Source organism: Fulmarus glacialis, unplaced genomic scaffold (genome assembly GCF_000690835.1).
Source record: "Fulmarus glacialis isolate BGI_N327 unplaced genomic scaffold, ASM69083v1 scaffold32855, whole genome shotgun sequence".
Taxonomy (NCBI): domain Eukaryota; kingdom Metazoa; phylum Chordata; class Aves; order Procellariiformes; family Procellariidae; genus Fulmarus; species Fulmarus glacialis.
The window spans coordinates 1-24,413 of NW_009214197.1; the positions used below are offsets into that span (position 1 = coordinate 1).

Below are 24,413 nucleotides of genomic sequence, written 5' to 3' on the forward strand. Positions count from 1 at the left end.
GGTGGCGGGGGGCGAGACGAGCCAAGGGGAGCCAGGCTCCTGCCCGGACCCCTCCTGGCCTGTGTCTGGCCGTGCCGCTGCGGAGCACAGCTTTGTTTACAGTGTATCTGTGGTTGAATTACACCACATACAGTAATTCTCATCGCATTGCCAGTAATTTCACTGACTTACCAAGCAGGCATCATTTCCTGAAAGTCAGCCCTTGTACTTAGAGGAAGTAAGAGCATTCTCCTTCATGACTAAACACTATATGCAAATTTCCACAGGCTTAGGACAGACGCACTGTATGGCTGTCCTTTTTTCCTCCATTTTCACTCCTTTCTTCTGCATGTTAATTTTTAAAAACCCTTGATGAGCTCTCTTCCTGGCTGTTGCTCCTGTCGCGGTCATGAATGAAGACCTTTCTCCATTATATACTGAAAAATCTCACCTTACTGCTTCATCCGCGTCCTGCTCTGCCGACAGCAAACTGAATGCTGTTTTAAAATGTCCCAAATGCAGTTCTGGCTAAAGTTCCCATCTCTTTACAAGGTAATGCCTGATTTTTCTTTTTTTCTCCTCCTTGGAATTCCCGGTGTGTTTTGTTTGCGAGGGTAGCCAGCTCCAGCTGCTGTCCCGGGCTTGTGTGTCCCCCGTAATTTTTGCAATGGCAGCAGAGGTTTAGGGGCGACAACTCTTGATGCAGGGCAGCGGGAGCAGATTTACTGTGCTGAAGATGTGATTTGTATTTTGCTGAAACGTGTGATACTTGGAGGCTGTTCCTGTCGGTTAGAACTTGGTCACTAACTGCGAAACTTGGAGGAAGAGGAGCTGTGTGGAGAACTGATTGGTGTCTTTATGTAGTTGTAATAGCTTTCAAGAGTTTTATTTTTGAACCAGATGCTGCGTACAGAAAAGTAAGGGAACCGCTTGCCAGCCAGATCACTGAGCCCTTAAGACTGCAAGTTTATTGCCCCATATTTAGAAAGACTTTGGTTTTTGGCAACTAAAAGATTTTCTTTTAGTGATCGACTGCTTACATTGTAGCTGTTAATTCTTGATTCTGTCTTTCCTGAAACATAATTTGCTTAATTTGTGATTTTTGAGACACCAAATCTTACTTGTCTGGCAGTGTAGCTTTGTTCCTGTATGTATGTTTGTGTGTGCCTGTATATATATATATTTTTTTTTTCTTTTAAAAACCCCTATCAACTGTGTGCTGTGTAGCAGAGTAATCGATAGTTGCTGTGCAGAGGGAGTATTTGTTTTCTCTGTGTCTGGATTCTGAGCAAATAAACCATTTATATTGATGGCTTGATGGCCAAAAATATTTTTAGGATGCAAATGCCTTCTCTATTTAGACTTCACCTGTTCTTTCATTATTTTTAACAAAGACTTTGTTTTGGCTAAAGGAACTGAGCTGTTTCCAGTGGCTGGGAGAAGGAGGTTAAGTGTTTGGGTTGTTTCACCCCGATTTTTTTTCTGATCTTTTCTAGGGAGTTAATTCTTCATTTTGATAACTTTTCTGTTTTGGGATAATGATAGAAATAGTGTGCCATAGTAGCATCAACTGGCGATTAATTTGCACTCACAGTTTAGAAGTCCAGCAAGTGATTATCATTGATTTATCAAGTTACTCACTAGAGCATCTTCTGATATGAAGACCAGACAATGATTTGTGATCCCCTCTCTCTTGTTCTAGTATGTTGACGTTACTTCAACTTCGATGTAAAAAAAGAACATGCTGGCGAGACCCATAGCCAGCAGCTGTGCATAGCCTCTGCGTCGGCTGGCTGTTGATTCCTTATAAAATTCTCCTTAAAGTCACCCTGCTGTAAGGGAATCACTCTTTTGTGGTGGGCTTCTGTAAACTTCATCTCTGACTCGAGCAGTTGGTTCTGAACCGTGTTTTCACAGCAGGCTTCAAGGTGTCTGTTTGCGTCCGTCCTTCTGTAACGGGAGAAACTGGGAAAAGTCTGTGCTGTGAGACGCAGCCCTCGGGGTTGAGATCTTCAAGCTAGCATGTCACCCAGGTATTCGCTGTCCTGGTGCAGAGGAGTGTTCAACAAAGCAGGTCTGCCAGCCCCCTGCGGTGAAATTCTCCCACCAGTGATGATCTGCAGTGTGCTGTCTGGATTTTGGTTGCAGGCTATGCTAAATTGGAGGGGGGAAAAAAACCCCGAAAAATCTGAAAAAAAAAACACCCCCAAACCCCCCAAAACAAATAGCCTAATTCCAGAAAATAAGATTTATGTAGAGAATGGTTGCGGAATAGCATTTGAAATAAAGATCCTGCCTTGTGGGATAACTTCCATCTGTTGCAGAAATTGGACTTCCACTGAAACATAAAATAAGTGCTATTACTGTAAAAACCCTGTTATTTCCAGTGAGAAAACTTTAAAATTCTTACTAACCAGCCTTAAACAGGGACAAAATAACTCGCTTAAAATCCTGAGACGGGTGACCTCTCTGGAGTGATTTCACCGAGCAGCTTCTCAAGCCCGTCAGACCATTTGAAAAGCAGAAGCAGCGCTTTCCAGGTCTGGGAGCTGGCTTTGCGGTCCCTCCGCTTGGCTCATCGCCCCTTTCCAGCGCTCGCTGCACCTGTAACCTCCTCACTCTTCATGGTTTCTTGGGCCGTCTCTTCTACCCCCAACGTCTTCGTCTCCTTTTCAGCTTCTTCTGTCTGTGCGTCGGGGGCTTGGCACCTTTTGGCTGAGGGTCTCTTGGGGCTGGGATCAGCTGTAACCAGTATCAGTGGGTCTGACAGTGGCTTTATCCCGTTGAGGAAAGGAGTCCTTTTGCTCACTCTGTTATTTCATGAGCCCATGGTTTAAGTGATGATCCTTCCTTTCCCTTGAGGAGACTAAGGTAGCTGCTCCTGTTTGCTCCATATAAGCCAGTGGAGTAATTAGTCAAGGCATGGTTTATAATGACATAGGTTGTAGTTATCAGTATGGCCTTGTATTAAATAATTACACTGCATTTTTTATATAAGCAAGTCTAATTAACTGGGGTTGCACTGTAAGCTCTTCAGGGTGGGGATCTAGCACGTTACTAGTTTTAGTGCTCTTTAGATAACATAATTAGGTGAGACAAATGGGAGACTCTGGAAGTTTGTGACTAATGCCTCATAAAACTGTAAGAGGATGGGCTCACTGAAGTCATTTCCAGGACTGATATTATCCTCCCTCTGACTTGGAGGCTGATTTCCTCTTCCCCATTTCAGTCCAGTGCCCCGAGCAGGGGGGGCGGTGGTGGAGATGGTGGGGCTGGAGCCTTTGCTGGGGCACTGCAGGGGCTGGGGTCAGAAGGCGGAGGGCACTTGCCGGGGTATCTCGGGTTGTGTTACAGTGCTTTGACGCATCCCGTCGCTATCCCAGCCCGGCACTTTCCTCTCTTCGGGACCCTAATGGGCAATGGCCATTCTAGTCTGCTCTACAGCCTTCTTGTTGCCATGCTTATGTGTTTGCAGACGTTTCCTCCTGAACAGTGATATTTACCGATGAATAAAACCTGCACAGAAGTGTCTCGCCATAGCTCAGCGATGAGACCGGGTGGGAATCTGAGACCATCCAACTCCCCGAGATGCTGCTGCTGCTGTCCCTGGGTGGTGGAGCCCTCAAGTGAAACGCTGTCAGTTAAATGCCAAAGTGGATCCATGTGACAAAGCTTTTCATAATGAAAAGAAAAAACAAAAAACCACTGTCTAAACAAAGCTGGATTTGCCTTGCAACTCCAGCCTTTTGGTTTAGCTCTTTCTTGCCTATAGCATGGTATCTCCCAGGCCTGCCTGTCCTTGAGAGAGGAAGAACGTGCTTCTCCTCTCAGCATGCAGATTGTAATAAGTGCCTTTAATCTTCTAGATTTCATGTCAAGGATGATGATGTCTCCTCTTGCTTGTTATGAATAGGAACTAGTTCTTGCACTTCCTCATGTGAGCTGAGCTCTGAGGGCTTGTTGAGAGCAAGCTTCTGCTCTTCCTCCTGCCTGCCAAACATCGTGTGATGGGTGCGAGGTGGCCAGGCCCTAGGTGTGCCTTTTTTAGTTTTGCATTCAGGATCTACCCAGGCACCCGTGAAAAGTAGCACGTCTGCGTCTCGGGACCGGCTGGCTCAACCACCGGTTTTCTTTTCCCTCGGGCCCGTTCTCTCCCCCAGCCGTTGTTCATTGCCTGTGGACACTTGTACTGTCACGGATTTCGAGTGGGAGCGTTGTAGTTCCAGGTCCATCTCAGGAGCTGTTTGCGTCACTGTGTTGTGGTGGGTACTCAAAGAAGATAATAGCTGTTGCTTCTAGTGCTGGGCTTTGAAAGAAACTTCTTCAAAGCAATTCTTAGGAGCCTCTTGATATCAGTCTATATTTATCCTCTGTGTAGTATCTGGACTGTCAGACACCCTAAGCGGAGTTTCCAGCTGCTTCGGGTCCTCTGACTGCTGCATAAGTCCGGTGTATCAGGTACCAGAGCAGACGGGTGAAGGAGCAGTCCATCTGCCTGTCCATCTCTCTCTCCCTCCTTTCTGGGAATGGCCAGAAGAGTTGCTACAAAATTGATCTAAACTGTTTTATACCAGGCGTGATATGAGAGAGTGCTATTAGGTGGAATTGTTAAACTCTCTTCCTAAGCCCAGATGTCAATGCTCTCTGCTTTACCTGTATCCCGGTTGGATCTGAAGAGGTGTGGTGGCACAGGAGCGGTGACAGTCCAGAGGCTGTTGAACTCCTGCAGTGCTTGTTCTTGGGATCTTGAGTCCAGAGGAAGGAGCAGAAGGGTGGTGAGGACAGCAAGGGGAGATGATGGTTTTTTTTGAGCAGCACAGTCGTTCAAAGTAATCGGCAAGTGTCTCTGCAGAGGACTGGAAGGTTGAGAGAGGCTAGAGACCTTGGAAGGTGGGAGTTAACGGAAAAAAAAAATCTCAATAGCATGAACACTGCTAGCTTGAATCCCACATGTACTGCCCGTACAGTACTCTAGATCAGGAGGTTAAGGCTGTGGGAGGTAGACAGGCAGGTTCCTGCAGGATGCACAAGGCACTTGCTCTGGCCAAGAAATGCCATATTTACCCAAGTGTTTTCCTGCTTTCTCGAGTGTGAAACAGACCCCCATTTCCAGAGAGCACTTAATTCCGAGATGATAAATCTAGGTGCCTGCTTCAGTCTCTGAAAAGCCTTGGTTTCTGGGTAATCCTAAAATAGCCACAGAAATATCAAGAGTAAGAGCTGCACAGGAAACGCTGCCCGTCGGCTGTTGGGCTGACAGCAGCGGTGTCAGACATGAGCACAAGTACCCGGTGCTAGCCGGAGGGTGTCCCGCACGGCAGTACCGCCCTGGTAGCACAGCCTAACAAACAGCCCATTTTCCTTGAGCCTTTGGGTCCCCCCAGTTGGTTTTTGACAAGTACAAACTTTACACATCATGCCTGCAATCTCTCTTACTGCTTGCCTTCGCTTTAGTGCATCGGTGCTCTCGCACAGCTGCCAGCGCCTCCACCTATGGCTTCGGAGTAGCGATTGTCGTCTTGGGTGCCAAACAAGACACATCTGGGAAGAAGGTGAAGGGAACGTGTCCCGATGGTTTTAAACACTGCAAAAACATAACTTTTGATAGCAATAGCGGGGGAGTCTAACCCAGTTCTTGGCCTGAAGCCCTTAGGAATAGCGCAAGTAGGCTCAGCTGTTCATGATTTTATGTCAGGCAGAGCTAAGTGACTTTTAAAAAATCTTTGGCTGCCTTTCTGCTTTGTAGTAGGAAATCGGCCCTTAACTGGAAATGAACAGCAATTTCTCCTCCTATCAGACACTGTGGTTGTCCTGGCAGCTGCGCTGCGGTATTATCGCACTCATTTGGTTATCTGGCCATAGCGGAGAGCTTGAGCTGGCTGTGTGCTGACAAACCCGACCCTTGTGAAGAACCACAAAACTGATTTGTGTTGGCAGAGTCCTATGGGGCACCAAGAAGGACCTGCTGGTCTGTCTGCATATTCCTTTGGGACAGAGGCACGTCTCCAGCAGGATCTGTGTGCTGGAGCTTGGTGTTTTGAAGTGCGTTGCTCTTCAGTAAACAGCAGACAAAGTTTTTCTGCTTTGAAAAAGTTTGAAAGTGGTATTTGATGTGGAAGGAGAGCTGAGGTGATGTGATGGAGTCAGGGAAGGTGCAGTGATCTGTGCCAGAGCTAGGGGTGTAAAATAAGAAGTGCTTTTCGGCTATCGGTTCTTGCCACCTGAAATTTGAAAAACCAGACAGGGAATTGATGACAGGGAGGGGATTGAAGGCTCTTTCTGAGCTAGAGTCCGCATGACTCAAACCATCATCATCACTGGGTTGGCACAAAATAAAACAATTGTAAGCCGTCTCAGCACAGGCACCAGAAAAAGAGCAAGGGCAGAGCCCGATCCTCGTCACTGAAGCACATTCCCTTCTTGTCCGGACCAAGGCATGCCCTTGGGAAAGGACTGGTAGATTTGCCAAGATTTATCTAGATGCAAATCCAGATGACACTAGTGCTTCTTCCCCCCTGTTCCTGGCAGCCTCGTTTGTGCAGAACACAGCATGAGGAGACTAATTTTTTCCAAAGCCTCTGGGTATTGCTGTGTTATAAATTGCAATTAAACAGCTGTGTCATTGTCAGGTGTAGCTGGTACTCTGTGGGCTTCTGTGCATGAATGAAACACTTGAGTCCTTTGGGTGTTAGGCTGAGGACTTTTCACCCCTCGGCAGTCTTTTTAATCAAACACAAAGATGAGGTCACTGATGTCTTGTTCAACACTCCTCTTTCTTCTACTCCTGTATGTGGAGATGCACACAGTCTGAGTTAGTCTTGAACGTGTACCGGCACTTCTGTCCAGTCAATGTTTTTCCTACTTTTTCAAGAAACTGAGATTTTAAAACAGGTGCTTAGAGCATGTCCTCATTTACAAGTTAATTTCGAAGTTTTGTGGAGCATGAAGTAACGGAGCTGCTCATTTAATAGCAAGAAATTAAAACTTCCTGGACGAGTAGGTGTGAGAAAGGAGCTCTCTGGTCTTCTCATCCTGCGTTCTCTAACTGTGGTCATTTCTCCATTTCAGGATTCTTCATACCTCGATGAGCTCTCCAACAACAACTCCCTCTTCTCATCCCCTGCGGATTCCCTCTCTGACATTGCGGATCCTAAGGACTTCTTGCCTGCCGATAGTCTGAACCACGTGCCAACACTATGGGATGTAAACACGCCGCAGCAGAACCAAATAGAGGTACGGGCTGCTCCTCCTCCATCCTCCCCATCAGACAATAAATACCTCAGGTGTCATCCCATGGTGTTTTCACCAAGAAATCAAGAAACTAACCCAATTCCCTACCGGGGTGAAGTTGCAGTATGATGATGACGTTTCGCTATTACCAGCTTCACTTGAGGAGGGAAGGGGTGAAGTGATTACAGGTACTTTAGACTCCTGGAAGCAGGAGAGAACCCGCACATCCTCAAAGGGATATGTGCACTCTTTCAGAGTGTGGTGCAGGCCCTAGCTCTTTCTTCTGACAACTGTGGCAGGTGGGTGCATCACGAGGAAGGTGCATCCCTAAAACATTCAGCAGGTCCAGAGTGACCTGTGACAGGGCACTCAGGAGTACTGAAGAGACGGACTTGAGATAAAACACCGTGACCTAGGTCATTAAGTGTCCCCAGCAGCAGCCTCTGCCATTTGTTTATTCTCCATGGCAAATATTTTAGTAACAATGACTTAAAAAACAAACTCTGTCTCAACTTAAGACTAACCATTTGTGTTTACTTTGTGAGTCCAAATCCCTGCAAGCTTTTTCATCTCTGAGTTTTCCTGGGCGTGTCATCTCCCGGCAGTCCCACAGCAAGATGTGGTTCTGTACATTTTTACCAGCCTTCTGCCATCTGTTTTCCCTCATCTGTTGGGACTGATTACTCACTATTGCACAACCTGGTGTCAGTCACTACGGGTAGCCACCGGCTTTGGTTGTTGGTGGAACTGATACCGAACACATCTGCTGAATCTCTAGATCTCAGCTCTCGCAGTGGATGCCCAGCCGTGCAGTAGGTTTCCTTTGTAGGTCATTGTCTTATGAAGATTGTGGGGGAAAAACATCCAACGTGAATGCCCCAGAGGGCAATCTGGCATGCCTGTGCTTTAGTCACTGTTGTATTTGGAGGTTCTGTCATGTTTTTAGAGGCTGCATTTTGCAGTTAGTAGTGTGTCTGACTGTATTTCCATGATGAACACTGGCTGCTTGTCACAGATTCGAAATAAGAGTCTCGGCAGCAGTTCTGCTTTGAAATGGTGCTGCTGTGTGGCTCAGTGACAGGTTGGCATTGAAGGAGTGTGGCTTGGTGGCAAGGGTCCTGGCCTGGGACTTGGGTAATCAAAGCTCCTGTCTGCCTTAGACTTTCTGTGAGATCTTAGGCCGTTCATGCAGATCCTCAAATCAGACACCTGACGTCTTGCTGAAATCAGTGAGATTTGATCACCTTTGTAGACCTTTGCAACGTCTGCTTGGCCCTGAGCGTGTCTGTAATTGGAGGCAGAGAATACCACTGCCCTCCTTCCCGTGGATAAACGTGTTACAGATCAAGGGCCACGCCGCTGTGCTGGCAGCGAGGGCTGCGCAGGCAATCCACACGCAGCCTGGTAACTTTGGACCAGTTTGAACTTGAAGTTTGAGACAGCAGGAAGAGAGCTGAGCTATTTGAACCAAAGAAATGGCTGAAGGCATCACAGGCTTGTAAACTGGATGATTAGAAAAGCTAGAAAACAGATACATCCCCCAAGACAGGGAAGGCATGTGGCTTATTACTCCGAGTCTCCTATTATTATTGGGTTTTTTACGTAGTAGCCTAAATCACTACAAAAATAGTTCTGTGGTGTCCTGTTTCTAAACATGTGGACTCTGGTCGAGATACTCGATGCCTAAAAAAGCTTGTAGTTTTGTGACTGTGGAGTATACAGCAAAAAAACTTACTGGGAAAAGCTGTTCTAAATCCAGCGTAAAGAATGCAAGTGAGAAACAAATATGTGTCATGTAAGTGTGAGACTAACTTGTCTGACCGTAGCAGAGCAGCCGTCTCGGGTCTTGTTGCATGCTGTTCTTCACGTCCTCCCCTCGCCCCTTGTTGTCCTGTAGAGCACTTAAGTTCAGATAAGGACAATTAACTCCTTGGAATTCCATTTATAAACAACTTCCTTTTGAAAAGGATCTCTAGCTATTTTAAACATTGTGTTATCTGTGTTTTCTGAATACAGAGGTGGTTGGGGGGTTTTTTTGGTTGGTTTTTTGGTTTTGGGTTTTTTTTTTTTTTTTACTAAATTTGAAATGTCGTGACGAGGTGTCAGTTAAGTACATCCTAGTCAGGAGATTTCAGTTTCATTTTTGCATGGGAGGTGGTAACTCACAGGACTAGGTAAATGGATTGTCAGATTGCCTCATGATTGGCAACTGTTTTGTTACCTGAATTTCAAATATGCTTTTTTTGTTGTTGTTAAAGGAGACAGTCAAGTGGTCTGTTGCAAAATCTCGAGGCAGTGCTGAAGAAAAGGTTCCTTACTGTAACATTCAGTACAGGGTGGAGACTTTGCTGATATCCTGCACCAATATACAAGCAATTTAGATAATCGTTCCCTGTCCCTTCCCACATCATTACACCGCCATCATTTTCCATAAAACTGCGGGACTTTTGGCTTTTGAGTAGCCAGAGCAGTTTCTAAGCTACAGTACAAAACTGGACGTCGGTCATGTTACACCGTATGTAACCCAGGCGAATTCAATCCTAATCCATTTGGATACAGTACATCCAATGAGTTGTAGCTGTATAGTCAGCTTTTACCCAGGAGCAATGGCCAGCCTTGCACTGTCAGGACAGTAGTTAATTTATCGGGACAGAATTTCAGTCTCAGTGATTCGGGTGGAGCAGAAACAGCAATCTCTAAACAGCTCTGATACGTGGGACATCTCATAAGTGAAGTTCAATGCATCCTGGGGTGAGACCCACATATAGATCCCAGGCACAAGAACGGCCTTGTACGTCATCTTCTTGAAAAAAAGAAAAAAAAAATGAACTGTCTTCGGTCGTGTCGCAATTTGAAGATACGTGTGGAGAAGACTATGGCCCTATTTTAGCTTTCCCCCTTCTTTCTATCAGTTGTCACTAGCACTGGGGAAATGGGTTTACAGAAAGGGGGACAGAGCAAAATTGGCGACAAGCATCACAGTGAGACTGCACACCGCTGAACATTTCAAGCTCACTACGAAACCCTTATCTCAAGTGCCCAGTGCTGAAGCTTTAGGTGGAGTGTTTGTGATTGACGAGGAAATAGCTGGCGCAGAGCTGCCTTCATGTGCCCGTGCGGAGAGAGCTGTTACCCATAAAGAAAGGAGACGTATGTAACGTGTTGGCTCTGTTTATCATTTCAGGAATGGGCATGGAGGGAAGAGCTACTACACTGTTAAATATTTGCAGGGGTTAGCAGAAAAAACACACTTGCTTCATTAGTAATGAAGTTGTGAAATACCTTTTAAAAATAGTTCATGTAATCCATTGTGTTTTCTCACAACCATCTCACGAGTTTACAGTGTTTTTAAGATTGGGTAAGCAAAGCCCTGCCTCTGAAGCCTGTAGCTAGAATTTTTGTGAGCTGCTGCTGTAGTTTTTTCTGTCTAGCTCATTCACAGCACTTTAAAAATGTGAACACCCTTCTCCTAGCTCAATACATAGGGAATGAATTTATGCAGAGGGGAGTTGGCTTGTCAGCCAGATGTTACTGTTTCTTTTCCCATGGAAGTCATGGCAAGATGGGGCAAAACGGAGAATAGCGCAAAGAAGAAAAAGATGGAGTAAGACCGAGTCTTTGTGCAATTGTCAGCAGCTTTACTGAATGAGTGTCTCTCCTGCTTACATCCCAGTGTTCTCATGTATGCTGTGTATGCCTCTTATGTTAATGTTTTTAGATACGTAGCGTAGAAGAAGGAGAAAATCAAACTGGGAGGTGAGCAGGAGTAGAGAAAGGAAGGAATTGTACAAGTTCAGTCTGGGGCAAGATGATATATCATCCACTATAGCTCCCGGTCCCACCTGGACTGGTCCTCACAGCGTCTTCTCAGCTATGTGGTTAGTTTTCCAGTGCTCCAAACAACCAAGGTTTCTGTCACTTCCTTTGCAATACCTGAGGTGAAATGCTGTGTGCCAAAGCCACGTGGCTGAATTGGGATAGCAGGGATTTATACTGTGAAGATTGTGTGATGCAAAAGCAGACCCGCATTAACTTTCCACTGCTAGAACTGAGAGAAGTGTGTCCTGCCATTCCAGCAGATCTGGGCCTTTCTCTTGCCTAAGAAGAAACTCTTATACTGAGCTCAGATTTGTAGGTGGAGATGTTTCACCTGCTCTCCAGATTTGTTGGCACTGAAAATAGCTCTTCCGTCCAGCTTCCTTCTGGTAATTCTGACTCAGGCTTCCAGTAATGGAGGGTGTTTTTTTCTTTCTTCTTCTTTTTTTTTTTTTTTTTTTTTAAATTTAAAAATGGGAAATAATCGGAGTGTTTATGCTTAAAAACTTCCCATCTTTCACTTCTGCTGGTGGAGCACGGGTCTCTGTAAGTCTGGCACTCTTCGTAGGCTATAAACTTGAAGTAGTGCTGCTTCTGAGGTTGCTGATTACTTTGGATGCCATGAGCTGCTGGCTTGACCTTGCTCACTGTCGGGAAATTCCAGTGTGATTTTGTTTGCGTGGGGGCAGACAACGGATCTCCTCGATTGTGCCTTCCCAGCTAGCAGTGTCTTGGGAGCTCTCCTAGCTGGCTGTGGTGCAGCAGGCTGGATGGTCCAAAGCCGTCATTAACTCTGAGACAGCGGTTAGTGCCTGGAGAGACCCGGCCAGCCCGTACGGCAGCCTGACCCCCACCATCGCTGGCCTGGTGGGGGTCTCGGTGCGGTTTGAGTTCCTGGGCCTCGTGGCTGGTCTCTGTATGGAGGTCCTCGCCAGTGGAGGTCCTCGCCAGTGGAGGTCCTCACCTCTGCAAGAGTGAGGTGAGCCTGAGGGGCAGCTGGAAGCATGCAGGCTTTGGTGGTCTCAGGCAAAGAATAGCAGTCCTTAACCTCGGGACAGTTGTTAATTGGTGCTGACCCATGGGCTGTGTTCTGGTGCAGTTATCTAATTACTTTGATCAGTGGTTTTAATGCTAAAAATAAAATTGCAAAATCGTTAAGTAAGTGCTTGCCTCAAGGGAAGTTTGTAAGAAGATGTGAAGTGTTGGTGTTCTGATTTAATGCTCGGTTCTTTCCCAGCGATGGCTTTTGGTTGCAATTTTGTTCAGTCTTTCCCATTCCCCCCTTTTGGATCTCCTGGGCTGTACTCCAGTCTCCCCTTCTGGTCCCCAAAATGATGCTGTTTCTCTTCCATTAGCAAATCTAACCCAGAGCTCTCAATTGGACTCACCAGTTCAGATCCCACAATGAGAATCTACACAGCTCCTTTTAACGAGGACCTGTCTTGTCAGGAACAGCAGAGCAGTTTTGTACAGAGCTCCCTTCGAAGCAAATGGGAAAACTAACGTAACTGCTCCAGTGCAGAGCAAATCCAGTGTTCCCATAATAAACTTTGATCAGGTCTTGACAGGGACTCCTGGCTTGTAAGAGTCCTTTGAAAGTCGCAACGTTTGCACAGGTAATTTGGTAGTGCTAACGGGAGGTGTATGAAAGGTGGGCTTATGCCTGAGATCTCAGGCAAAACGTGCCATTTTGGGATGACCTGTCTTAATGCTGTGTAGTTTGGCAGAAAGACGCCTGTCCTGCAGGTGTGGGAGGACATGTGTCCCTGCAGGCTTTCATCCCACGTGGGCACACGCGCAAAATGTTCACACTTCTTGCAGGAATGTATTTACCTGGGTCAGTTATTCCCTGTGTGTGTGTGTGTTGACAAAGGCATTTATGGCATTTGCAAGATTTATTAGTTTCCAGAATTATTGCCCAGGGCTTTTCATTCACAAACAGAAGGTATTAAAGCTGACTGACATCGTTAGAGTGTAAGATCTGAGTATAGAGCACAAGTATCTTTGCTGTTGTCGTATTTTCATACTTGTTGGGGTTGGAGGGCTGAGGATTAAGACTGCTCTCTCACCTGCACCCTTTCTGTTCCAGCTGTTCTCACCCAGCAGATCGTTCCCTGGCTTAAACAGTTCGAATGACCACGTTCCTGCTGTCCCCAACACCCCGCTCCTCATAAGCTACCAGGTGAGAATGAAGGTTGGCTTCAGTAGGATCGGACACCAGGCTCTTGACTTGGTAACATCGCAGTGTGGAGGGGAGCAGTTCTGACTGTTTTCCCTTCAGAGGGAGCGAGACAAGAAAATCAGACAGATGCAAGTCACTGCCCTTTCCCAGAAGTGTCTTATATTTCCCTTGGTGGAACCTCGTTATGTTAGAGAATGATCTGGGCTTTCTTTACAGCTAAACCGGCGCAATCTGTAGAGGCTGCTCTTCCTGGAATTACATGACTTTGCTTTATGCTGCTGAGTACCACGCTGAGTTTAAAGCTGGTCTAGGTCCCTTACTCAGGGCCAGATTAGAGCACAGCTGGGCAGAATTCATGCTAGCCCACAGCCCCTCTGAAAAGTGATGTAAACATACTTTCCCTAATTTGGTGTGCACTAGGCGTTGAAAGTAGCTCTTAAAACACTTGCTGGGCCTCGGGGTTGGGCTCTCGCAGATGGTTTTCCTTGTGTTGCTGTAGTCTATAAATGAGATTAATTGTATTTGAAGGGTTTGTGAATTTGCACAGGGATGGTTTAAATGATGGTTTCTGGCACTGTGTAGCACTGCGTGTGTCCATAGTTCAATGGGAACTTTAACATTTGGTGAAAGTAGCTCTTAAAACACTTGCTGGGCCTCGGGGTTGGGCTCTCGCAGATGGTTTTCCTTGTGTTGCTGTAGTCTATAAATGAGATTAATTGTATTTGAAGGGTTTGTGAATTTGCACAGGGATGGTTTAAATGATGGTTTCTGGCACTGTGTAGCACTGCGTGTGTCCATAGTTCAATGGGAACTTTAACATTTGGTCAATGCTGTGTTTCTTTTCAGTCTCAGGCTCCTGCAGAGGAGGAGGATGAAGGTGAGGAGGAAGAAACAGAAGAGTTGGGGCAAACTGAGACCTATTCAGAATATATACCTTCAAAGTGTGAGTGTCTTGCCATTGCATGAGTATGGGAAGTTCTGTTAACTCCATTGTGGACCAACCTAATTAACTGCTCCCTTATTTTCCTGCAAGCAGTATATGGTGTTTGCTGTGGCACATCCCAAGCTTGTGATTTTCTAGAAAAACTTCACCAGTGTACTGATGCTTTGTTGGTGCTACGCTAATTTAACAGAACACTTCTCTGTTGCTTGCTTTTGGGGGAGGCGTGACTTGTTTTTGGCAATCTGAAATTTCAATGGAACAAAAGAGTGAAGAGCAGGCGTTGGGCTTGTCTCTTTTGTTCCTGAGCAGAGGGCTACAGACTATTACTATGAGGTCTGCAGTCCTTTTTGAGGTGTCCCGTGAGAGTAAAGGTCTTGAGTTACCTGTTTTCTGTGTTGTCATTTAGCCAAGATTGGGAAGCACCACCCTGACCTCGTGGTTGAAACGAGCACTCTCTCCAGTGTCCCCCCACCCGACATCACCTACAGCCTTTCCCTGCCGTGCTCAGTTGCCGACAAAGGGTCACTCTCTGCACTACAGCTGGAAGCAATCATTTATGCCTGCCAGGTATGTGGCTCCACCTTGCCCAGCTTGCATGTCTGACACTAGAAAGAAACTGCCTTTTGTAAGGACAGATGTTCAAGTGTGTTTTAAAATAACCTGTAATATAGGTGATGAAACTTCAGAAGCTTTGGCATATGGCATTTTAAATGCCTTTTGAAAGGATTATTTGAAGCTGGGGACTTCTGTGGGGTCTGTTTCCCAAAGAGGCAAGAACTCTTGACTTTTGTTGCAAAGGGGAGAGCTTTACATTTTGGGGGCCTGGGGGCCTTTTCTGTGAACTGCCACTTGTGAGCTTGGCCGTGACACTTGACCATTGCTGCTGTCGTTCATCTGAGCAGGAAATGCACTTGCATTGATGGGATATGTGAAAGGGTTAAGTGGTGCTCTTATAAGCTCACATGAAAGCTGTTACCAAAGGCAAATCCAGTTTAATTTTCAGTTCTGTTCTTGATTTTGCAGCAACATGAAGTTTTATTACCCAATGGGCAGCGAGCTGGGTTCCTCATTGGGGACGGTGCTGGAGTTGGAAAGGGCAGGACAGTTGCGGGCATCATCTTTGAAAATTATCTTAAAGGGAGGAAAAAAGCTCTGTGGTAAGTTGTTTGGTTTTGTTTTTTTTTTTTTCCTTTTCTCTTTTCCCGTAAGACCTTGGAGTTAGTTTGGATCTGGGAGCAAGGAATTCCTTAGTGCTGATGTTGGCTTTATAGTTGACTCATGCTGTGGCCTTTGGTAAGCCGTTTCCACCTCTTTGTGCCTGTTTGCTCTCTGTGAAATGGGAATATTTCCCCTGCAGCGGTGATGGGGAATGAGTCACTATGAAATGGCAGATTATGTACTACTTGGAGTGCCTATCTCCGCTCTCTTTGAAGTCGAGGGAGGGCTATTCGTGGACTTCCCAGGTGCAGATTCAAGCCCCTAGAGTATGGGGTTTTACTGCAGAATACATACAGCTTGTTGTAAGTGGGAGACTGGAGTCTGCTGTAGGATCTTGCGTTGAGGTGTGTGGGCAGTTGGAAATGTGACAGTTTTGCACACCTACTATTGCTTTAGTCAGAGCTATTAATCACTGTGCATGCCCTGACTATCTCCTGAGGAGATAACAAGACCCACATCTTGCTTTGCAGGTTCAGCGTCTCCAATGATCTCAAGTATGATGCTGAGAGAGACCTGAAGGACATTGAAGCCTCCCACATTCCTGTGCATGCTTTGAATAAGGTAGGGGAGAGAAGTTGTAAAGGTGTTCTGGAAAATCAGCCTTTAGTAGCAGTTAGATGGATCCGCCTTAGCATGTAAAGCAGCAGTTGCTTCTGCCTCCGCGTGGCTGGTGGCACAGGCAGTAGCAGACAGCAAGCTGCTTGCTGTTCCCTTCTCTCACCGTGCTCTTCCCACTCTGGACTCTTGCTGTTTTTATACACTCTGCAGAGCTGCACTGTGAGCACAGAGCTGTTTCCTGAGGGAGAAGTGTCTCCAGGCAAGTGCGAAGTACAGCAGGACTTGAACCTTTCTCACCGTTGTTAAAGAGTCCTGCAGAGGGAACAGCTCCTGTTAGATGGGGCCGTGCTCTGCTCTCCTGGGCCAACATTTCCCAGCGCTGGTTTCATGGAACTGCTTTTCAGAGCGTGGGAGTAAGGGAGCACATATAAATGCACAGATTGGTGCCTGGCAGGGGGCTGCAGACGCACGGTGCTGTGACTGAGCACGTGGGCATTTCCCCCCAGCTGAGCAAATCAGAGAATTTTCAGACTTTCTTCCAGTTATTCAGTGATGAGGATGAAATATGTCTCAAAAGAAACAACTAGCAGTTGTGTAGTGGCTATTCACAGGGTTCTTCGTAGCCTGTGCTTTCGTCTCTTGTCCAGTGCATCAGCCTTGTCCAGGCTTGTGTTTGCCACACTGCGGGCCAGTTCACTGAAACACTCTCCTCTGGTTTTTAATGGTGTTGAACAACCAGCTCTTACGAAGTCAGTGGAAACCACATGTGTTCAACACCTCTGAATGCACTCTATTAAGAGATTGAAAGGGATGTTTGTTTTCAGACCAAAAAGGCTTTAAATGGAACTTTCTTCAGATTGGGACCATGGTTTTTTTCCCCCTACCTTTTATTTCATCACAGGTGGGACCCATGACAGTAATATCGGCAACAATCTCACCTGGTCAAAGAGAAAATTATTTTCTAGAAGTAATTAAAAGAGATGGGAGGGTTCAAAACAATTAAACATTCTAAACTGTTGCTTAAAAAAATGAAGCGACTTCAGTTGGCCAGAAAATTGAAGTCCTAGCGTGGTCTCCACATTTCACTGCATGCATCCAGATGTGCTGACACATTGGCTAGTGGAACTTGTCCAGACATTTAAAGTCCCTGTCATCACCATATCTCGGTGCCAAATAGAAGTGCTAAAGACGTCAGCTACCAACAGTCTTTTGTCTGTTCTGCTCTCAGATTGGGTTTTGTTCTTGGAGGCAGGAGCATGTGTCCTGCACGGTCACAGCACAATCGGCAGTGTTGATTGTGGGCAAAGAATGGGCGCGACATTCTGGGGACAAGCATCGTGAGTGTGTGTGCTCTTGTTCTTCCTTTCTGCAGATTAAATATGGTGACACAGCTACCTCAGAAGGAGTCCTCTTTGCCACTTATTCTGCGCTGATTGGTGAAAGCCAGGCAGGCGGGCAGCACAGGACACGCTTAAAACAGATTTTGGACTGGTGCAGGGAAAATTTTGATGGAGTCGTATCCTTTTAAAAATAAAAAAAAACTGGAGAGAGAGAAGAATTGCATGCTTGTGATTGTACTTCACCAAGAAACAAAGTGCTTGGGGCCATCTGAAGTCACTGGGAGCAGCTCTGCCAAGCAGCCTGGTGCCTGCGGTAGATATTTAAATGCTGAAAGCACATGCATCCCCAGATATTTAAATGCTGTAAGCACATGCATCCCCCCACGCTCCTCTCTCCTCCTACTCCGCAGTGTTAATGGGAGGAGGGGAAGAACGCAGCTGGGATTAACCTTTTCAGCATTCTTCTCCCTCAGCAAGACAAGACAAGACACACCTTGGAAGTGAAGGGAGAGGGAGGGGGAAATGACTTCGGGCTCTGAGAAGCAGAGGACTAGGCAAACCCAACACATTTCATGCAGTGTGGGGAACGAGTCAGTCTTGTTGATGTTGGGACTGGTTGTTCCGTTTGCTGGAGGAGGCTGGGTTGTATTTTCTGTCTGCTCCCATCCTTGTGATGAAAATAGATCCTTTCTCCTTAACTGACATTCCCCTCCAGATTGTGTTTGATGAATGCCACAAAGCCAAAAATGCCAGCTCTACTAAAATGGGCAAAGCAGTGCTGGACCTTCAGAACAAACTGCCTCGAGCAAGGGTTGTTTATGCCAGTGCCACAGGTAAGCTTCTCTCGGCATTGTGTGGGCGCCGTGCGTAAACAGTCGCCAGTCACCTCTGTGATCTGAAGGATGCCCCTGAGATGCGAGCACATACATTGAGAGTACACGGTCATGCAAGAGAGGTGAATGGTACTGCAATGCTAGAGGGGAGCCTAGGGTGCTAAGATCTGCCCTGAGCCCCATCACTGCCCATTACTTGTGACTTTTTGGCAAGTCAGACTAATTTCTCTCCAGTTTAACTTGTTCCTGGCCAGCTGTTCAGCTGTATGATGATGCTTGCCCACTTAGTGTATGGAGGGCCACTTAATGTTTGGAAAGGTCCTTGGGTGTCTTGAGGCATGATGGCAAATGACCGACCTCTTAAGAGTTCACTGTACTTGAGTCAAAACTATTCACAGCTTCTGTGGTTTTGCTAACAGTGAATTCTGTTCAAACAGGTGCCTCTGAGCCAAAAAACATGATTTACATGAGCCGCCTGGGGATTTGGGGGGAGGGCACCCCTTTCAGAGCATTTGATGAGTTCCTGCATGCAATTGAAAAGAGGTAAGTCATGTCCAGCATCCCTTTTCATGTGGCTTACATTTTGTGGCAGCCTTTGTTTGGGAAGTGGGTGCAATGCCTGAGGACAGTGTCTGAGGACAGCTTGAGCCAGGAGAGGTGGTGGTTCTGCAGAGGCACCTACCTGGTGCTGCCCTGTAGCAGGAGAAGAAGTTTCACAGCTGTCTTCTTCTCCCAGGGGAGTTGGTGCAATGGAGATCGTGGCAATGGACATGAAGGTCAGTGGAATGTACATTGCCAGGCAGCTCAGTTTCACTGGAGTGACCTTCAGAATTGAGGAGATCCCGCTGGATCAGCAGTACAAGATAGTCTACGACAAGGCAGCGAAGTTGGTGAGCTGGTCCCACTGCAGTGGGGAGACTGATGTTTAATTGCGCTTTGGGCACAGCCACTCGTTATGTGGGAGGGTTTGAGGACCCTAAACATGGCCATGACCACAGACTTTGTTTATAAGAAAGAAAAGGGGTACCCATGCTCAGCTTACATAAAAAATTACCTTATTTTTTTTTGCTTCTATTTAAAAGTTCCATATTTGCAAACCAGAGCTAGCGCAGAAAGGAGAGAATGACCAGACTGTTCATTCAGTGACATAAATACTGACATTAAATCAGATTATCAAACCCCAGACTGTTCTAATAACCTCCTGCACAGCAGTAATGAAAAAGAAAACTAAGATATTAACTCCGCCTTTCTCGGTATTGTCTGCAGTGGGCAGAGGCCTTGATGGTGTTCCAGCAGGCAGCCGACTGGATCGGCTTGGAGTCTCGGAAATCCTTGTGGGGTCAGTTCTGGTCAGCTCACCAGCGCTTCTTCAAGTATCTCTGCATTGCTGCTAAAGTCCGGCGGCTTGTTGAGCTTGCCAAGGAAGAGCTGGCGAAGGATAAGGTGTGGTATCAGAGCCTCGCTGCAGCGGCAGCAGCCATCAGTCTAACGTTACAAGTGATTTTTTTTGTAGCCTGCAACCAAAGGGAGTTAATTACTGTTCAGCTTGACTTGAAAGCAATTTCAAACCTCTTTAAGGATGAATTTCTCTCCAGATTAACCAGAATGAAGTGCAGTGTCCAGGTTTCTGAGAACATTCACGGTAAATTATACCGGGGAGTTAACATGGTCTCGTCTTCTGAGGCACTACCCACTGCTCATTTATGGTAGATGTCGGCAAGCTGATCTGAAACAGTATTTTGGGTCATGTTCAAGCTAGAAGAGGTACCAGATCCTTCACCTTGAGCACACCCTGTCCTTTCATCCATCTGGATGTGATTTGGAAATTTTAGGCAGAAACTACCTAGCAAAGTCAGTTAGCTTCTGTAATCGGAGTCATCCTCTCTGTGGTGTGAGCAGTTGTACGGTTTTGGATGCTGAAGGATTTGAGACGGTTCTTGATCAGGAGCTCTGCTACAGGCCCAACACGTACTGGGGACAGAGTCCAAGGGAAACGTACCTGGGACTGTGAAATACAATCTCTTGAGCCTGTAGCTGTTTGCCCTGACGCTGGCTGCGGTACACCCTCCCTGACATCTTGCTGTGCCATCCCTTGTGTTTCCCTGCAGTGTATTGTCATCGGCCTGCAGTCCACCGGGGAGGCTCGCACCAGAGAAGTCCTGGATGAGAACGATGGGCATCTAAATTGTTTTGTCTCTGCTGCAGAGTGAGTTAAAAATCCCTGTTTTTCTGCTGGGGAGATGCATGGGAGGCTGGAGACATGCTAGGGAAAGCCCTGCCCTGGGGCCACTTATCACTTGCAGTTCTTGAAATGCAGTTTCATAATGCCTCGCCCTATAGAAGCTGTAAATAGAGAGGACACTTAGCTGGGTCTTTGAGGCGCTATTTCTTCAGCGTGACTTTATCAGCTAGATCCTGGATTTTGAAGTTTCCTGTGGTCCAAACTTGCATGAATGGCCTGATCTGACTCTATACTCTGAAAGGAGCTGGCAGGTGTAGGAGAGGCAGAAATGTGAGCTCAGATGTGGTTTGTGTGAGTCTGACTCTGGAAAATGGGGCTGTTGACAGTGAAGAAATGAGCAGGAGAATCTCATGTAAGGACAGAGGCTGGGATGATAATGTGAGGCAACATCGCTGGAGCAGTGAGAAGAAGTGGTCCGAGGAGTTTAGATTCACCAGCATTGGCTTTCAGCATGCGTGTGAGGCAGGAGATGTTCGATTGCCAGGCTTCTGCAGTGTCCTGGTTGTGTTGCCTTTGTCCCTAGCTAAAGGGCGAGTTGGGTGTGCCTGAAGTGAAGCCAGCAGCAGGACTCCTGCTACCCTTTCAGCAGAGAATGAGGCTTATGCTCCCCGACATTTCTGCAGCTTTCAAAATACTAGCCCGTCCCATGAACGCCGCGGCTGTTTCTGCACGATGGGTGACGAAAACCTGGGACATTGGGTTGAGTTGCATTTCCTCTGTTCTGCAGGTGACAGGGCTGTTACTGTTTTCTTTTGAAGTGACTTTTAATGCAGATGAAAGCAATGAGAGATGCCAGAGACAGTATGTGTCCAGCTTAGCTTTCCTCCCTTATTGATGGAAGGGTTGTATTGGTCTGTGTCACTCTGTTGTCTCCAGTCCATTTCTGAAAAACAAATACTAGTTTGGTGGCAGCACGCAAGGCAAGTCTAACAACTGCTTGGATTGATTTCGTCTCTTGGATTGTTTTTCATGTCACAGAATTCAGAGGAATTGAGTCTAGAGGACTACATAGTCCCTTTGAACCTTGCTCGGCTGTCGAAGGAGGAAGGGTCTGTTAGTGATTGCGCACACTGCTCGACTCTGTCCCCAGTTCTAGAGGCAAGAGCTCTTTGCTTAGCAGTGCTGGCCAGATAACTGAGTGTCTCCCGGCATCTGCTGAGCCTCCAACTGCGGCATCCTGGTTTTACAGCACTTCAGGGGATTTCTTGAGAGGAGTGTGCTGGGAAGAAGCAGTTGTTTAAAAGATGCCAAGAAACGGGGTTAAAAATAAACGGATTGTTCAGTGAGTGAATACCAGCCCAACCCTTTGTTCGCAGGGAAGACGGTGAGTGCAAGTGTCGGGAAAATGAGCAAGGTTTCATGGCAGGGAGGCTCCAGACCTGAGAGTGAGTCTTTGCATTTTGAGCCCAGGGTCACCCCAGCACACAGGACAAAAGGGCTCCTTCTGGTGCCCTGTAGTTGCAGTCACTTAATAGCCAGCACAGGGCTCTGCCCCTTCAGGGAGCGATGCTGTCTTTGTCTCCTTCAGCCCCTCACGCCAAGGGTCTTAGAGCTCCCTCCCTGGTTCCCAAGACTCCCTTTTTCTCACACAGGAGAGTTGTCGTGTCCATACCTTTCAGCTGTTGCTTTCAACGTTTTTTTGTTTTTTTTGTTTTTTTTAACCAGAGATCATTCAGCACTGCCTTCTCATTGCACTGGGGGTTCATCCCCACCCAACATGATCAGCATTTAAGCATTTGCTCTTTTATTTGCAGAACAGCCCACAGAAACATTTGTTTTCCTCCTCTTATGATTTTTTTTTTTCCATTCACCTGAAACCTCTACATATCCGTGTTTTGTCACTTTTCTCTGTTTCGTGGGCAAGCAGGCCCACGTCCAGTTAATCAGAGGACTTGGTGGAGCACATTTGTTGGACAGCCTGACAGTGGTCTCTGCTGTCAGAGCATGGAGAGGGGCTGGGACACTGGGACTTACTGGATTTTTCAGTAGTGATGTAACAGCTTCCCAGTATAGTGTTTCCCATTTGAAACTCCCTCTTAGCTGCTATATAAAGGTCTTGCAACTTTGGCATGCCACGTGGTCTGTTGCAGTGTCTCCCTGGAATGGCCCCACTCCCTCTGCCAGCAGGGAGGCCACGGAGAGAGCGTTTTTCCCAGCATTACAGTGCTTCGCATCCCTCAGCACGCCCGTTTCATGGCTGAGGATCTGCTGGCGCAGCCCACGCTCCCATGGCCGACTTCTCTGTCTCCCAGCAGAACCCTTTGGTGAAACACGCTCAGTCTGAGTTGCTGCTGTTCTGGAGAGCCACGCCGTACCCTAGCACGCGCTGATCACGCGCTAGTAGTTGTGGTGCAGGATTTACCCCTCTTTCATGAAATGTGGTGCTATCTCAAATACACTTTGCTACATGATAACCGGCAGATGTTCCTATTCCTGGTAGCTAGAATAAATTTTGCATCTTACTTTCAGAGGCGTCTTTCTATCACTAATTCAGAAGCACTTTCCTTCAACCAAAAGAAAGAGAGAAAAAGGAACTGGCATTAAAAGAAAACGTAAGAGCACACTCCACTGCCCAGCATCTGACCTCCTGCCTTGCTGCTTCATCCCAGCCACTCAGCTTTTTCTTTTTCTTTTTCCCTTTTCTCTACTTCATGCTTTTTGCTACTCTGCCCTGGTTTCAGTTTGCCCTCCTGCACATCTCCCGTCATTCTCTCTCATCCGGAGGACGGCAGCTCTAGGTCATTCACCCTTTCCTCCCTCTAACCCACTTCCCTGTCACAGCGTAGGTCCTCGCCTCCACCACTCGCCCAGTAGCTATGCCCCTTTCCCTCATCCAGTTCCTTGCCTAGACTGGTGGCAGATTGCACAAGAGTCCTGGCTGCATGTCTGAAGCCCTCCTGCAGCAAGGGGGGGTTTCTCCACTTCCCCTTTCTTATAGCATGGCAGGTGTCCTGGGGAGAAAGAAAAAAAAAATCACTTCTCTGCCAAATTATTGGCTGTGGCTGCAGGTAAAAAGAGTTTTGGGATTTCTCCTCCAGTGGGATGTGGGAAAGGGGGAAGGAGGGGGACAGCAGCACTGGCAGGTTGTGGAGGTTGTCCTGACCGGCTGCTGTTGCAGAGCCAGCTGGTTTGTGAACCCTCTCACGTAGCAGGGGCATGTCGTACTGTGCTTGTAAGTAAACAATGTCCCAAAACACTGGCACCTTCCCGTGTCCTGCACATTTCTCTGGAGGCAGTCAAAGCTGTGGGACTTCTTCCCCTGAGGAGTTAGCACTGCTTAGAGCCGGCTGTGTGTTTATCCTGACGTGTGCAACTAGCTTCAGCCCTGATAAAGATTGCCTTGTTCTTCCTTTCTCTCTCTTCCTTTCTCTTTCTCTCCGTTCCCCTCTCTCCTTCCCTTCCTAACTCCCCCCCCTCCCCGAGAGGCGCTGTCTCTCTGAGATCAGCCTTTCATTTGGGGCAATCTCAGCTATTTTGTGATTTCTCCTCCTCTTTCTGCGCTGGCACTTGCTGTTCTGCATTGATGGATGAGGCTGGGGACTGTCCCTTGACACTGCTCGCTATCCCTTGCAGGGAAGCAGAGGGGCCGCTGTGCCAAGGCTCTGAAGGGCGTGTGTGACCCCGCGGGTGTGATCAAGATCAGCGATGACAGCAGCACTGACTCCGACATGGGGCTCGACAGTGACTTCAACTCCTCCCCGGAGTCCGTGTTTGAGACGGACGATGTCATCTTCGTTGAGCACACCTACAACGGCTTCGCAGCTGAGGACAGAAGTAAGCAGAGCAGCGGCACGGGGGGCAGCTGGGAACTGGAGTCACTCCATTCTAGTGGATGGCACCCAGTGCACGGGTGCGCAGCTGGAGAGAGCCACCCGCCCCAGTGCCCCGCAAGCATGGACAGCGGCAAATCAATACGTGACCCTTGGAAGGTCTGGCTAAGGGGATTGCAGAGTCAATGAGCTGATGTGAGGGGACTTTCTTGGTGTCTTCTTGAAATGGTGAAGCTCCTTCTGTGCTTGGGACAGCCTTATGATCTTGGCTAGATTTTATCCTGTGATGGTCAGATTTGGGC

General features: G+C 47.2%; 1 protein-coding gene across 1 annotated transcript in view; it reads left to right on the forward strand.

The window, feature by feature from the left end:
* Window positions 1–465: 465 nt before the first annotated feature.
* SBNO2 (strawberry notch homolog 2 (Drosophila)) overlaps window positions 466–24,413 on the forward strand; it is a gene marked incomplete at its 5' end in the record, with an annotated part of 30,845 nt that continues 6,897 nt past the window's right edge. The window contains 15 exons of the mRNA XM_009578476.1: window positions 466–531; window positions 7,048–7,212; window positions 13,115–13,207; window positions 14,054–14,150; window positions 14,557–14,717; window positions 15,174–15,307; window positions 15,839–15,929; window positions 17,299–17,442; window positions 17,982–18,099; window positions 18,537–18,642; window positions 18,836–18,989; window positions 19,366–19,542; window positions 20,208–20,305; window positions 22,811–22,893; window positions 23,915–24,115. Coding sequence (XP_009576771.1) covers window positions 466–531; window positions 7,048–7,212; window positions 13,115–13,207; window positions 14,054–14,150; window positions 14,557–14,717; window positions 15,174–15,307; window positions 15,839–15,929; window positions 17,299–17,442; window positions 17,982–18,099; window positions 18,537–18,642; window positions 18,836–18,989; window positions 19,366–19,542; window positions 20,208–20,305; window positions 22,811–22,893; window positions 23,915–24,115 — 1,888 coding nt within the window. The remainder of the gene's footprint in view (window positions 532–7,047; window positions 7,213–13,114; window positions 13,208–14,053; window positions 14,151–14,556; window positions 14,718–15,173; window positions 15,308–15,838; window positions 15,930–17,298; window positions 17,443–17,981; window positions 18,100–18,536; window positions 18,643–18,835; window positions 18,990–19,365; window positions 19,543–20,207; window positions 20,306–22,810; window positions 22,894–23,914; window positions 24,116–24,413) is intronic.